General features: G+C 41.7%; 1 protein-coding gene across 2 annotated transcripts in view; it reads left to right on the forward strand.

Moving 5' to 3' along the window:
- Positions 1–13,990, forward strand: part of LOC133538770 (adhesion G protein-coupled receptor L1-like) — a 106,705-nt gene extending 92,715 nt beyond the window's left edge. For both annotated transcript variants that reach the window (XM_061880539.1, XM_061880540.1), the window contains exons 18-25: positions 752–818; positions 943–1,031; positions 5,929–6,097; positions 6,164–6,313; positions 6,391–6,487; positions 6,558–6,668; positions 10,603–10,623; positions 10,826–13,990. In XM_061880539.1, coding sequence (XP_061736523.1) covers positions 752–818; positions 943–1,031; positions 5,929–6,097; positions 6,164–6,313; positions 6,391–6,487; positions 6,558–6,668; positions 10,603–10,623; positions 10,826–12,711 — 2,590 coding nt within the window. In that variant the 3' untranslated portion in view covers positions 12,712–13,990. The remainder of the gene's footprint in view (positions 1–751; positions 819–942; positions 1,032–5,928; positions 6,098–6,163; positions 6,314–6,390; positions 6,488–6,557; positions 6,669–10,602; positions 10,624–10,825) is intronic.
- Positions 13,991–16,790: the final 2,800 nt, after the last annotated feature.

Genomic DNA, 16,790 nt, shown 5'->3' on the forward strand with positions numbered 1-16,790 from the left:
TACCGATTCCAATATCAACCGATACCAATATAAACAGTCGTGGAATTAACACATTATTATTATGCCTAATTTTGTTGTGAAGCCCCGCTGGATGCATTAATAATCAATGTAACTTTACCATGAATTGATTAACGTGGACCCCGACTTAAACGAGTTGAAAAACGTATTTAGGTGTTACCATTTAGTGGTCAATTGTACGGAATATGTACTGTACTGTGCAATCTACTAATACAAGTTTCAATCAATCAATCAATCAAAAACAAGGTTTTCCAAAATAAGAGAACAACTTCAACTCAAGTGATGGAAAAAAGGGCCAACATGGCACTGCCATATTTATTATTGAAGTCACAAAGTGCATTATTTTCTTTTAACATGCCTCAAAACAGTTTGGAATTTGGGACATGCTCTCCCTGATATAATCCAGATGCCCATTACAACTATGGGAAATACTATACTTTGACTTTAACGAAGTGCATTATTATTTTTTTTTTTTTAAACATGCCTCCAAACAACAGCTACAAAAACAATGAAGACACACAGCTTCAGTCCAGAGTACACTGGCCTACGTCCGTGTTTTTCCGGATATGTACCGCTCCGTACAGCAGCGTTTAAAAAGTAATTAATTTTACTTTTTGAAACCGATAATTTCCGATATTACATTTTAAACCATTTATCGACATCTCTAATTAGAGGTATAAAAGGGGCGCTGTTGCACTTTTAATATAATTTGTTATTGTGTTTGAATGTCTAGCTGCTGGCTGCGAACCGACAATTACTTCATTTGGAGTTTCCTCGGACCTGTGGGTGTAATTATCACGGTAAGAGTTCTCACATCCCAGCGACTTTCTCCCCCTATATGGCACCTCTGCCACTAGATAGTGAGTTTAATGATGTATTTATGACTACAAAGTATTTACAGTGTTCACTCTGTGTTGTCCTCAGATCAACCTAATTATCTTAGTGATGACATTACATAAAATGCACAGCACCGCCGCCCTGAAGCCAGACTCCAGTCGCCATGACAACTTAAGGTTAGTAATTGCGCTCAATTTCTACACTGTTAAAAATCTCGGTACTTTTTTGGGATGGGAATTGATCAAGTATTCTGGTTCCGATTCCAATTTCCGTATTGCTTAAGGATTCGGTTCCTTATCGGTTCTCTAATCGATTATTTGGAAATAAAGAAAACAAAAAGGTGGATTAGCATCAATTGTGTTTAGTTTAAAAGTAACATGACTGCCATGAGCTTGGGGGCAGCTCTGGCGACGTGACCCCAAGATACGGTGAGTAAAAAGAATGTAATATAAACAGAAAACACACTAACAGTGGGGAAAAGAACAAAAGAAGGCGAGTGCAGCTAAAAAGGGCACAAGACACGGAGCTGATTTTGGGAAACAAAAAAACACTCCAAACATCATACAATTAGCATAGCAGTAATCCCTCCGACACTGAAATAGGAGACTGATTGGCAAATGGGTATAGGTCTGTCCTGGTTGCCAATCAATGCCAGGTGTAGGAGCCAGTACACAGTGGACAGACAGAGGAAATGAAACAACAATTACAATTACTGGACAGGAACTTAAACACCACACAAACGGGAAAAACAACACAAGTACAAAACAGTCACACGGGTGTGACAATAAATGGGTTGTAAATGGGTTGTACTTGTATAGCGCTTTTCTACCTTCAAGGTACTCAAAGCGCTTTACAATGACCTTACGATGCCTATAGTGTCTAGCCTAGAGTTCTTAAGATAAACATATTTAGCATGAAAAATAACTGAAAAAATAAAATGATTACGGTGTAAGAAATAAATGCTATTCTGTAGAATTTAACAACATAAAACATGTGGAAATTACACAATAATGTTACATTTAGTAACATTTTCAACACTTTTAAGAATCATTGTCATCTCCCTTTAAAATATACTGGTGAAACTCAAAAAAGCAAAGGCTTGCTTAGATTTATCAGAGTAGTTCAACATTCATTTATAGTTAATGCATGCTGTGTGTTCAAATGTGTCAGCAAATATCTTGTTTGTCCTCCTTTGGATGAAATAGTTACTTTGCAATTACTTCAAGTATGGCTGCTGCAATATTTTCTCGTAGCCAAACTTCCACGGCCTGGGCGCCATGTTGCGTCCTGGCGTCACTCTGCACATTGCAGAATAACGTAGTTGCCACCCACAGGAATTGTGAAGAGAATCGTTGAGAAAAATGTCAAGCGATTCCAAGGAACTGATTACTTTGGTTTTCGATTTCCATTCCTATAGATTTTACGATAAAAAACTGGCAGCTAAGTCGCCAGAATTTTACTGTAAAAGTAAGTGGTGTCGTTTTTCAATTTGCAGTATTACACTGTCAAAACGAAGACTGTAGACTTTACGGTTAAAAAAAGACGCTCCGTTTATAAAATATTACTGTAAAAATTATTTTAATTGTTTAATAGTTTTTTTTAATAGTTTTTCAATTTGCAGTAATGCGGTGGAAAAACCACCAACCATTCTACAGTTGTTTACAGTTAAGTTTTTTTTTACTCTGTAGTCAAAGTGTTTGATAACGGAGCAGCTCTGTTATGTTTCCTTTAGTTTATTTCACAAACGGAAAAAGTCAAAGCGTTTGAATCATGAAAAGAAACAAATCTTGTACCCAACAAAATGAAAATTAAATGCTTGACATAATTTGAACTACACACTGTATATAGTGTGTAGTTCACTATATACAGTATATTCGGCTCAATCATTGCTCAAATGAGTGTTTTTATTTTATTTTATTTATTATTTTTTTAAAAATTTTATTTTATTATTTTGTTGTTGTTGTTGTTCTTTGTTTTATGTGAAGATTGCCGAAATAAATAAATACATAAATAAATAAATAAATATAGCCTTAAACTACAGCATGAGCACGATATTAAAACAGAAACATGCTTAAAAACACTCAATGTATATATTTATCAAAAATGATATGCTGAATGAAAACACTTCACACAATGTGGCTGTTTTCACTTTAAATGAGAAACGATGAGTGCAATAGCTGAGATCCTCAGGTTTAAGTGAAAGGTAGCTTTAAAGCGGGGGTCAGCAACCTGCAGCTCTTTAGTGCCGCCTAAGTGGCTCCCTTAAGCATTTTTAAAAAAGGATTAAAAATGGAAGACGATTTGGGGGAAATATTTTATTTTATTTTAGTATGGTTATTGTTTGAGGACAAACATGACACAAACCTTCCTACTTGTTAGAAAGCCCACTGTTTAATATGTTTGTGTGTATGATGATGGTGAACATCGTTTTGTCCTACTAATTTCGGCGGCTCTTGAACTCTCCATAGTGTGGACTGTGATGCAACAGTTTGTTTACACGTAAAATCTTCCACTCCTTCTTTGTTTAATTTTGTCCACCAAACGTTTCATACTGTGCGTGAATGCACAATGGTGAGCTTTGTGTATGTTATTGACTTGTTGGAGTGCTAGACAGGCACATTTGGTCAGTGCATGACTGCAACTGGCAACTTATGTACATATTGCATCATCATGTCTCATTTGTAGCTATATTTGAGCTCATTTAATTTCCTTTACTTTTATCCTCTTTGAATTTAATTTATATTTGCATGTCTCATGACACATTATCTGTATGTAATATTGACTGCATTTGTCGTAGTTGTTTGCGTGCCATGTTGTTCCAGACCACAGCAAACATGACCTAGCTTGCCATAGCCTCTGATTTACTAATGGTTCCTAATGTTGTAAAAATGTGTAGAATAAATATTACATTTCAACATTACTGTCAACAAAGATTTGTTTCAGCCTGCGACACATAGTCATTTTGATAGTAGGCTATTGTAGCTAATATAGACACTTACATCATGTGTTGCCTTCATTATAAGAATTATATACAGCTTTTCATTTTTTGCGGCTCCAAACAGATTTGTTTTTTGTATTTTTGGTCCAATATGACTCTTTGAATGTTTTGAGTTGCTGACTTGTGCTTTAAAGGCAACTATTTCTCCTCACCAGGTCAATACATTTGCACCTCTTGTTGATGTCATTAATGTGCCTATAATGTCATTCAATCCATCCATCGATCCATTTTCTACCGCTTGTCTCTTTTGGGGTTGCGGGGGGTGCTGGAGCCTATCTCAGCTGCATTCGGGTGGAAGGCGGGGTACACCCTGGACAAGTCACCACCCGATCACAAGGCCAACACAGATAGACAGACAACATTCACACTCACATTCACACACTAGGGCCAATTTAGTCACCACATCAAAATGAGTTGTGTAACAGTACATGTATTTGTTAAGCCTACCAAATCCCCACGCAGTAAACATTAATTAGAAAGTAACAGGCAGTGTTTTGTGCGTCATACTCTGCAAATCCAATACAAGCGGCCGCTAAAGGCGACACGGAGTGGAGATCCAGACGCGCAGGGAACATCCACAAGCATTAAAGACATCATAAAAAAGAGGAGGTATGGAAGCTGGCCCAGGAGCACTTCCACAAGCATGCATCCCAGCTTTTGATAGCAATTGCCAAGGCGACAGAGCATGCAGACCCTCTTCTTTAGTTTAGCAACACTTATCCTTTCTGGGGAAATGTGTAAACCAGGCATGTCTAATGTGCGCCCGGCCCAAGGACCATTTGCAGCACACAGCTTGTTTATGTTGGGCCGCGGCATATTGTAGAAATATAATAATCAAAGAGAAATAGAAATAGAATGATTGTGCAAAAAGATATAATTTAATGTGAAGGATCTGATTAATAATCGATTACAGCCTTTTAAAAAAATGATACATTTAGAAGTTGAAAACTTGAACAGCCTTTACCGTGAACAAGAAGTCAAGAGAGAAGCATTAAGGTGGCATTGTCCAGCTACAAGATGTAAATAGTAATGCTGCACCGCACCAAATAAAGAACTTTACTAAAATATTAATAATCATTCAGTCTTGCACTTACATGCATTGTTTCATTTTCCTAAACCGAAAGCTTGTTAAAAAAGAAACTTTTGCAAATTCAGGTGTATTATAACATTCATATATTTACATTGTATTCAAGTATTGTATTTATTTAAGAAATACCTGCTACTAGCTTTTGTCAAAATGATCCAGTGCAAGAAAATGCATTTCGCAAGAAGTTTTCTCTATGAAAAAACGAAGACCACCATTAAAAAAAACGTCAGCTATATATTTAACTGTGTGCATTTGCAAACAATAAATGATGATACGTTTGGAGAGGGTGGACAGTTTCAATCCAGGCACGACGACTCCACAAACAAAAATTTAGCAGACGTACACAAAAAATAAGTATAAAAGTAACTGTGGAACAAAATTCATGCAAAGCATATCCAATACATATCATTTAGCGTAGACCACAAAAAAGGGGGTCAAATGTAGATTAGAATCATCACAGGTCTCTTTTAAAAGTAATGCTTTTGAGCCGTACCTGAAGCTAGACTTTAGCATGATCCCACGTGGCCCAACAGGTTTGGCGATTTATGAGGAGAAATTAAATTGTTACGTTGTCTGATATTCAGTAAGAGTCAATAATTTGATGTTCAGACAACACAGGTTGAATGATGGCACATTTTGCATGTGACAATTCGTCCTCATTGTCCACTGGGAGCAGTGCTGAATTACACACCCTGACAGCAGCTGGAATTCAGGGCCCGTCAGAACGGCTCCTTCTGCTTCTGTGCGGCCTGTTGCTTTAATTAAAGCTCCGGTCGGTGCTGTGAGAGCGTGCTGCACACGGTGTGTGTTAGTCGTGAGGGATGAGCGTTTGGCTGCCATTCTTCTCTCACACAACACCTCCAAAGGGAAATAAGCCCATGAAATGAATGTGCTTGCCTCCTGCGGGAGTTTTTACAAACAGGTACTCTAGAAAAAAAAGTCACAATTTTTTTCACTCTGTTGACGTTGTGTGCTCTTGTGCTTGTAGGGCGTGGGCGGTGGGCTCGCTGACGCTGCTCTTCCTGCAGAGTGTCAACTGGTCCTCAGGCCTGATGTTCCTGTCGGCTCCATCTCTCCTCCTGGCTTACCTCTTTGCCTCTCTCAACACGGCCCAGGCCGTCCTCATCACCATCTTGCACTGCACCCTCGCCCGGAAGGTCAGCATCAGTGTTGTTATGTTTGTCATGTGAGCCTGCGAGAACAATCATTCGCGTCGTGTTTAGGGTCAGAAAGACTACGGCCAATGTCTTCGTCTGTCCCAGTGCTGTGGGACATCTTCATCTAGCTCCCCGGACTCGGTGAAGGGTGCGGCGTTGCGCTCCAACAGTCGCTACAGCAGCAGCCAGGGCCGTAGAGCCACAGCCAACAGACAGGTGCATGCTCCACCTCACACTCTACCTTCATTCTTAGGGACTCTTTGTTGACCTATTTTTACATTTTTCCGCTTCAGAGTCGTATCAGGAGGATGTGGAATGACACAGTCCGACGACAGACAGAGTCGTCTTTCATCGCTGCTGATGTTAACAGCACTCCTACGCTCAACAGAGGTCAGCGTCAGTTTATTTTTACACCGTCGTGCAAGGCAACATTGATCTCTCATTTCTCTTTTTCACACAGCTGCACTGGGGAATCATTTCTTGACCAATCAAGTGCTGCAGACTCACGCTGCTGCCTCTCCTTATGACACGATGCTGGCGCAGGGATACAATCAACCCTTCACCTCCTCAGGTAAACCTCATCACAACCTACGTGTCGCCGTTCTTCTTCTTTATAGTCATATTTATTACGAGAGCTGACGAGAAGGGGATACGCCAAGTTTAGTATTTTGTTTGAACTAGTTTCAACAAGCTTTGTTCCTTATGTAGGTCTTCAAGATTAGACAAACAAACAGTGTACATGGTTACAGAACACAAACGCTGATGGGTCGCCACAAGGTGCCCCGTAAAAGATGGGAAAAAGGTGAACGCTGGGGAAAGATGAGTAAAAAAAATACAATCTAGTTAGGAGCCCAGTCTGGAGTGGGAAAAAAACTCCATAGCAAAGCACATACCATCTCGAAATATCTAGCAACAGAGGGGAAGGAGTGGGGTCACGTTGGCAGGCTGCAGCTCCTCAGGCGCTGCCCATTTGTCCATCACTCCTAAGGGATTCGCGTCAAGGTCGTTGGATGGGGGGGTGGGGTATGTGTGTGTGTGTGGCGTATACTTTTGTGGATGCATGTGTGTGTAAGCCTGCCGCGTGTCTCTGTTCCGCCGCCTTGGCGTCGTGCAGCCGATAGTCAGTCCAAAGTTAACAACAATACTTTGGTACCGGTACGAAAAATGTATGTTGATGCTTTTTGATACTTTTTTAAATAAAGGGCACCCCAAAAATGGCATTAATGGATTTGTTTGAACAAAAAAACTTACCGTATTTTTCGGACTATAAGTCGCAGATTTTTTCATAGTTTGGCCGGGAGTGCGACTTATACTCAGGAGCGACTTATGTGTGAAATTATTAACACATTACCGTAAAATATCAAATAATATTATTTAGTTCATTCACGTAAGAGACTAGACGTATAAGATTTCCTCGGATTTATCGATTAGGAGTGACAGATTGTTTGGTAAACGTATAGCATGTTCTATATGTTATAGTTATTTGAATGACTCTTACCATAATATGTTACGTTAACATACCAGGCACCTTCTCAGTTGGTTATTTATGCGTCATATAACGTACACTTATTCAGCCTGTTGTTCACTATTCTTTATTTATTTTATATTGCCTTTCAAATGTCTATTCTTGGTGTTGGGTTTTATTAAATAAAGTTCCCCAAAAAATGCGACTTATACTCCAGTGCAATTTATATATGTTTTTTTCCTTCTTTATTATGCATTTTCGGCAGGTGCAACTTATACTCCGGAGCGATTTATACTCCGAAAAATACGGTACATTAAACATATGTTTCTTATTGCAATCGAATAACTATATTGTCATTAAATATTAATTGTGAACATACTAGACAACTTATCTTGTAGTAGTAAGTAAACAAACAAAGGCTCCTTTTTTGGCTGCTGATGTATGCAGTAACATATTCTCATTTATCATGCTATTATTTTGTCAACATTAAGAAGGATGACATATGACGTATACGCGAGGACATATACGCCCAGCAAGTAAAAGCAAAGATGAAAAAAACGTATCTTTTAAAAACTAAACTTTAATTTTTATATCTTAAATTGATTTAAAAAATAAAATAGGAATCCATTTAGAATTGGTATAGATAAGAATTGTGATCAATATTAGTTAAATGAATCTTTGTGGTAATTTTTGCATTGCTTTAACAAGAATTCAAAATGTTGGCCCAAAACCTTACCTGCAGTGTTACCTCGTCTGGAAGTTGGGTTGTGTGCCAGAAGCAAAAGAAGGCAGAGACCGTTTGAACGTCATGGTAGGGCTTAAAATAAATTCAAACGTTCTCAGAAAAGCTCACAAGCAGGGTATTGCAGGTCGGAGGTTCAACAAACTCCTGAGTTTGAAATATCTCTGAGTTGATTTACCCTAAAATGGGAAACTGAGTGTTGGGATCCAGAACATCTAATCTGTATTAGTTCAATCAATCCTGAATATGTTCACACTGAGGTAAGCCATGATCAATGGAGCGCTGATTATATAACGCACCTTTGCAGGTAAAGACAGAAAAGATTCTTTCTTTACCCAACTGGAGATTAAAGTGTTAAAGCATTTTTAGGCCGAATATGAACACATTTTTTTTAGGAAAGAAAATACCATCGGACTTAAGTGAGAGATAATGACTGCCAGAGTCAATTCATTAGTTAGAATGCAGTAGTTTGTTGGTTTAATGTTTAATCACATTGTCCAATTAACACACAGGTTAAAAAAAAGTAGAGGAGTGATATGTAATAAAATCTCATTTTAATTTGGGTGCAATCCTACCAGAAAATAGCACATGGAGGCAATTGAAAATAATATCTCTGATTTGCTTTATTTAGATTTGATATGCAAAGTCAATACAAATGCAAATTAAATATCAATGAGCGGCTATGTATTTTTTTTTCCAACCAGGCACTTTCTGTCAAATAAAATTGCTCATCATAAATCTGTGATACTGTATAATTCGTAAAGGAAGAACATTCTAAAATGTCAGTCCATGTTGAAAAATTATTTTGCTTAAAATAATTAATGTACAGTAGCTCACATATTAGTTATATTTACAACTTCTTAACTACTATTTAATACAAATTAAGAAGATTGGGACGAAAGCAGAATACATATTTGAAATTAATGTCAATCAAATGCATTTCGTCTTTTTTGCTTCCAGGATATAGCAAATATTTTAAGTTATATTTACAATAATCAAAATGAAATCATGTATGTTTTGCTCGGTTAAATATTTTTAATTCAAATAAATACAATTCATATTAAAAATTTTAAATCAAGGATTTTACCAGCATAAATCTTCATGTCGTTATTTTACTTAAACCTCAACCTTTTACAAAGGAACACACACACATCATGTCTGAAAGTTTTCTTCATGTTTATCAGGAGGGGAGGAGACATGAAAAAACTTTTGTTCAAAAAAACCTGCCAGCGAGCATGTTAGGTTGACTGGTTAAGAGCCTCTTAGTTTTACTTTACAGTAGGAAAGAAATTCATATGGCCCCATTCGTCACAGTTTATCTGACACATGAAACGTGACAAATTGGAGGTGAGCACCGTCTACTATAGCTGCAAGACGGCAGTAGAATATCTTAAAATGTGTTTTGTGGCAATTCCTACTTTGACCACAGCGTCAGTTGCTGTGTGGAGTGGTGCTTTTCCATCATTTTCAGCAGACATGGATATGTATGTATGTATGTATATTTCCATACATATATGTATTTGTATATATATATATATATATATATATGTGTGTGTATATACATATGCGTGTGTGTATATATATGTGTAATGTATATGTATATATATGTGTATTGTATATGTATATATATGTGTATATATATATATATGTATATGTGTATATATATGTGTGTGTGTGTGTGTATATATATTTATATATATATATATATATATATATATATATATATATATATATATATATATATATATATATATATATGTGTGTGTGTGTGTTTGTGTGCATGTAAATTGTACATTCGCAATTTTTTTTAATAAAAATATACATTCTCAACTTTAAAAAATTCATGATGCACTGAGGGAACCGCAAAGTGGAAGGGAACGCGGTTTGTTATCTTAAACAAAACTATTTTATTAACAGTTGTAAAAAAAAAAAGTCCACACTTTGTATGTCCTTGTCTGCTCTCTGTTGTGTAGTTCTGGATGTAACTTTCGTCTTTTGTTGGTCACTTCCTCCGAAAAAAATCATGTTATATATATATATATATATATATATATATATATATATATATATATATATATATATATATATATATATATATATATATATGTATATATATATATTCATTGTATCTAAGTTACAGTAAGCAAAAGCTACTAAATTTCTCTTTTTTGGAAAAAAAATTGTTGCTAATTGGTCTCAATAATTTAACAGTTCTGTCTTTGTGTTTTTATGTCTGTGTGCTGCTATTGAATATTTTTCATGTTGTTTCCCTCTCTGTCTCTCTCTTACGTGGACCAGTTGGAACCTTCCGAAACAAGAGTATGAGCTCTTCTTTGTTGTGCTCACCCAAATCATGTCAGGCTTCATAGATGTGTGTCATATTTGCACACAATAACCATACATAAAGAATCATACAATTTGGGGAGAATGCTGTGCTCATTCGTTCATACATTCATATTCATGCAAACCTCTTCACCGCAGTCTTCTATTATTATTTCTAACTTCCTGTTTCCTTTTGCAGAAGTTGGTGTGTCGCAGAGTCAGGAGTCTTGTGGTTTGGACAGTGTCTGTCTCAATGGAGGCTACACTCCCAATACCTTCACCCTACATGGTCTCGGTGCCACACCTGGATCCCGAGCCGGAGTGGTGGGCAGCGCTGACCTTCTGAGGGAAGGAGGCGTCGGGATGGGAAGCGATGACATCTCGCCTGGCTTGCTGACCCCTCATAGTGCAGCAGATCTGGGCGCCGGTGCCGGGATGCGTCGTAACCTGTCTGACGCTGCAGCGCTGGAGAAGATGATCATCTCTGAGCTGGTACAGAGCAACCTGAGACCTCCGGGCGACATGCCCGTCCCTCCCGAGCGCTACGGGAGCCTGGCGAGACCTCATCATCTGGACAGAGCGGGCCATGCTCACACGGCCACACTGACTCGGCAGCCGCCGCAGGAGGGCTGGGCGGCCACCATGCAGCCCACCACTCGGCACAACCCGCAAGAGGGTTGGCCGCATTTGAGGCACCTACAAGGTACTACTGAGACACAGGAACAAGATCATGCCACAACGCCACGCTTACAAGATGGCTGGTCACACTCCCGCACTCCTGGAGAATGTGAGTCCCGAGAGCTGCTTAAAGAAGGGGAGAGACTCCAGCTGCAAGGCACTCTGGGTCGTCGTGGACTCCAGGAGAGGCAACAAGCACGTCCTCCCGATGTTCAGGCCCGACCTTACTCCACGCTCAGCCGCACCCCGGGCACCTTGTCTCGCCACCGCGGCACAGCCGAGTCAAGTGGAGGGATGGACCGGGATCGGGATCGGTACCGTGACAGACCCCTGCCGCCTCCGCCTCCCCCTCCGCCACAGGAGTCGGAGCCTCTGTACAAAGCCCTGGAGGAACCATTGCTGATGAAACAGAGGGAGGGGAGTGTGGATGCATGGCGGGGAGGGCAGGACAGGGACAAGGAGGAAACCTTCCTCCTAAAAAGAGAAGGACTGATGGACGATTGGAGGGGAGGCGGAAACAGAGCAAGAGAGGATTCTTTCAGCGCTCAAAAGAGAGACGGAGACATGGCGGAGTGGAGAGGTGGCGTGGAGAGAGGGAGGGAGGAACCTCAGAGGATGGAGCCATGGCGAGGAGCAGCGGAGGCGGAGCAGGAAGAAACTTTCATAACTCAAAGGAAAGACTTCGATGGCTGGAGAGGAGACAAGGACAGGGACGGCTGGAGAGAGAGCGACAAACAGAAAGACAGAGCGCTGGACGTGTGGCGTGGAGGAGTGGACGTGGACGTGGACAGGGACGAGTCTTTCCTGTTCGAGAGCAATGACGGGGGTCTTGACGGCAGGAAAAGAGGGAACGATAGAGGCTCTCTTAGGTACCATGGCAACCGAGAGGATTCAGACGGCTTCACTCTACCTTTGACACCCGATCTCGACCTCGACCCTGACTCTTCGCCTATCTACGCACGGGATTCGAACCCCTCGCCGCTCTACCCTGTTGACCACCGATCACCACCTCTTGGTATCTTCCCACGCAGCTCTCCGCCAACCAATATCTTCGCACCCCGAGACGTTCATTCTCCTCCCAACAACCTCTACTCCCGACACTCCCCCCAGGTGTACAGTCGCAGCAGTTCCCCTCCTCGCTTCTACACCCGCACCTCCCCGCCGACTCTCTCCTACCCCGACAGCAGCCCCGAAGGTCCAGAGGAGGTCAGCCCCACCAGCCCGCCCCAGCGGCCCGCCCTGGAGCTACCCTACAGCCTGGGGAGACCCCCTCTAGGCCCACGGCCCAATCACCTGCAGACCTTCTACCAGCCGCCAGCGCCCACGACGAACGGAGAGGCGGCGTACACACCGGAGCCCACTTCGGAGGGAGAAGACGGTCAGATGCAGCGGGTGACGAGCCTGTGACTAGGGCGGTGGTGATCGGGGAATAGGAACCAGGGAGGCAAGAGCGGAGAAGCACAACCAAGAGTTCAATTCGGATGATGATGACCATGAGGTTGACGATGAAGCTAATGACGGTGGCTCCTCCCTGCTTTCTATCTCCCGATCACCACGAGACTCCCTACCCCCCCGGGCCCCCCCCATCTTTTGTTACTTTTCTAGAACTCACTGGTCCCAAATCTTCCTCTGCTCTCTTTTCCCTTGAACCCCCTCCTGTGTCTTCCCGCTTCATCAGTGCTTAGTACCTGTTGGCTCCTCGTCCACCCGACCGTCTTTTGGTCCCCTGGCTGGGCGTCGCCCGCTCCCACCCCCCGCCCCCCTCTCCTCGTAGCAAGAGAAGCGTGTCGTAACCGAGAGAAAGAAAGCACTCGTGTGTTGCCAAAAAAAAAAAAAACTTTCAAAGAACACGTGCATGACTTTCTAGTGGCTTGTAAGAGGACAAAGTGCAAGTGAGCGTGTGCGTAGCTTGATGAGCATGCGTGTGTGCAAGGTGTGTGTGTGTGTAACATAGTGTGTGTGTGTGTGTATATAAATCTTTTATGAGTATGATTTATGATTAATGTATCACAGATTAATGTATCACAGTGAAGCGTTTTATCAATGTCAAGGGGGCGGGGCCTCTTACGTACGCCCCCGTCCTCCCAGTTTTGTTCCATCAGATTCAGACCAAAACTTGACCTCCAGCCGCCACCGACTGCCGGCGAAGGAACGGTTCCGCCGTGGTGTTGTCATAGCAACAGAACTCTTGTCTCTAGAGCTGATATCGTGCGAAACCTCAGAACTTTTTTTCTGCTATACCCCTGACGGCCTTGTACATACCACCCTCAAGTGTTCTAACTGTCTTGTATTGCTATTGAAGTTCAAGTAAACGCGTGAATTCAAACCAACGTCTGTGTGGACTTACATTCTCCTTTGAAGGAACAATTACGATTAAAAATAGAAGCTGATAAGAAAAAGTCCTGTTAGACGGCCAATATGACTCCTTCAGTAGTCCCTCGCCTTTGAACAGGATTCAAAACCATGTTTCCGTTCGCCGCGAGTAAGGCTGTGAAGCATTAAAACTGTGCTCATGTCCACACTGCGAGTCGGCTCCCATTCAATCAATCAACGTTTATTTATATAGCCCTGAATCACAAGTGTCTCAAAGGGCTGCGCAAGCCACAACGACATCCGCGGTACGGAGCCCACATAAGGGCAAGGAAAAACTCACCCCAGTGGGAAGTCGGTGGCAATGACTGAGAAACCTTGGAGAGGACCGCATATGTGGGCACCCCCCCTCACCCCATCCCCCGTCTAGGGGAAACCGAAAGCAATGGATGTCGAGCGGGTCTAACATGATATTGTGAAAGTCCAGTCCATAGTGGTTCCAACATAACGGTGAGAGCCCAGTCCATAGTGGATCCAATATAGTAGCGAGAGTCCCGTCCATAGTGGAGCCAGCAGGAGACCATCCCAAGCGGAGACGGGTCAGCAGCACAGAGATATCCCCAACCGATCCACAGGCGAGCGGTCCATCCCGGGTCCCGACTCTGGAAAGTCAGCACTCCATCCATGGCCACCAGACCTGGGCCCCCCATTCCCCACTCCACAAGGGAGAAGGGGGTAGAGGAGAAAAGAAAAGAAACGGCAGATCAACTGGTCTAAAGAGGGGGTTTATTTAAAGGCTAGAGTATACAAATGTGTTTTAAGATGGGACTTAAAGGCCTACTGAAATGCGATTTTCTTATTTAAATGGGGATAGCAGGTCCAGTCTATGTGTCATACTTGATCATTTCGCGATATTGCCATATTTTTGCTGAAAGGATTTAGTAGAGAACATAGATGATAAAGTTTGCAACTTTTGGTCGCTAATAAAGCCTTGCCTGTACCGGAAGTAGCAGACGATGTGCGCGTGACGTCACAGGTTGTGGAGCTCCTCACATCCTCATTTTGTTTACAATAATGGCCACCAGCAGCGAGAGCGATTCGGACCGAGAAAGCGACGATTTCCCCATTAATTGAGCGAGGATGAAAGATTTGTGGATGAGGAAAGTGAGAGTGAAGGACTAGAAATAAAAAAAGGACAAGAGGGCAGTGAGGGAGCGATTCAGATAGGGAAGATGCTGTGAGAGGCGCCGTGGCAGGACCACTCGGCCAGGCCCAACCACAACAAGGGATAGATCCATACCGCTTTGAACCCGACGCTGACGGTGTCGGTCAGGAAAACGCATATTGATGCTAGAGTAGCACACGACATACAGAACAGTAAAATGTTTTTTATTAATAGACATAATACACTGTACTTTGTGTGTGTGGTCCAATCCGACTGTGTTCGCTTGACATCTCTGTTCCATAGTAAAGCTTGACTGTCATCTTTCGGGAATGTAAACCATGAAACACCGGCTGTGACTGTGTGGCTAAAAGCGGTCGCAATACACCGCTTCCCACCTACAGCTTTCTTCTTTGACGTCTCCATTATTCATTGAACAAATTGCAAAAGATTCAGCAACACAGATATCCAGAATACTGTGGAATTATGCGATGATAACAGACGACTTATAGCTGGGAACGATGCTAGAACAAAATGTCCTCTACTATGCGTGACATACCGAGACGTTTCAGCAGGATATTTCGGCGCCAAATTTAAAATTGCAATTTAGTAAACTAACCTGGCCGTATTGGCATGTGTTGCAATGTTAATATTTCATCATTGATATATAAACTATCAGACTGCGTGGTCGGTAGCAGTGGGTTTCTGTAGGCCTTTAAATGCTTCTACTGAAGTAGCATCTCGAACTGTTACCGGGAGGGCATTCCAGAGTACTGGAGCCCGAACTGTATTGCCAATATGTGACGTGTCTTATTTTTTCATGTTACACTGCAAAAAGTCCATCCATCCATCCATTTACTACCGCTTATTCCCTTTTGGGGTCACGGGGGGCGCTGGCGCCTATCTCAGCTACAATCGGGCGGAAGGCGGGGTACACCCACACACACACATATATATATGTATACACACATATATATATGTATATATATATATATATATATATATATATATATATATATATATACCCAAGGGTCCCTGGTTCAATCCCCACCTAGTACCAACCTCGTCACGTCCGTTGTGTCCTGAGCAAGACACTTCACCCTTGCTCCTGATGGGTGCTGGTTAGCGCCTTGCATGGCAGCTCCCTCCATCAGTGTGAATGTGTGTGTGAATGGGTAAATGTGGAAGTAGTGTCAAAGCGCTTTGAGTACCTTGAAGGTAGAAAAGCGCTATACAAGTACAACCCATTTATTATTTTTCTATATATACATATATATGTACATTTCGATGTCGTATTGGGACGGAGCCCAAAAAAACCTATATAAACGTATATATACAATATATATAAAATGCTGACAGGACTGCCATTTACAGCGCCCCTTAATAGGTGGGAAAGAGGTGAAGGCTGGGTAGGGGAAGATAAATAAAAAAGTCGATCTTTTGCGGCTCTTGTGGGGGGGGGGGGGGGGGGGGGGCGAAACTGATTTCAAGATGGCTGCTGGTTAGCGCCTTGCATGGCAGCTCCCTCCCTCAGTGTGTGAGTTGACAGTCCGTGCATGTGATGCCACATCCGGGACACGGGGAGCCGACACACGCGCCGCAAGGAACTCTGGGTACTGCAAAAAGTCAAGTGTTCAAAAACAAGAAAAAAACTAAACGAAAATTAGGGTTATTTTATTTGAACTAAGCAAAAAACTTTCTGCCAAAAGAACAAGAAAATTCGGCTTGTCAAGACTTTCCAAAACAAGTAAAATTAGCTAACCTCAATGAACCCAAAAATACCTTAAATTAAGTACATTCTCACTAATAACAAGTGCACTTTTCTTGGTAGAAAAATAGGAGACCATTTTGCACATTATGTTGAAAAATGTTCTTAAATTAAGTAAATGCTAGTGCCATTATCTTGTCATAATCATCATGATTTTTTTTTCATGCTTGAAGTAAGAAATTATTACTTTAAAAAAGTAGTTTTATACTTGTGAGTGTTGATGACACAGCTTTGCATTAGTTGTTC

The sequence above is a fragment of the Nerophis ophidion genome, linkage group LG20 (assembly GCF_033978795.1).
Source record: "Nerophis ophidion isolate RoL-2023_Sa linkage group LG20, RoL_Noph_v1.0, whole genome shotgun sequence".
In the NCBI taxonomy this organism is placed as follows: domain Eukaryota; kingdom Metazoa; phylum Chordata; class Actinopteri; order Syngnathiformes; family Syngnathidae; genus Nerophis; species Nerophis ophidion.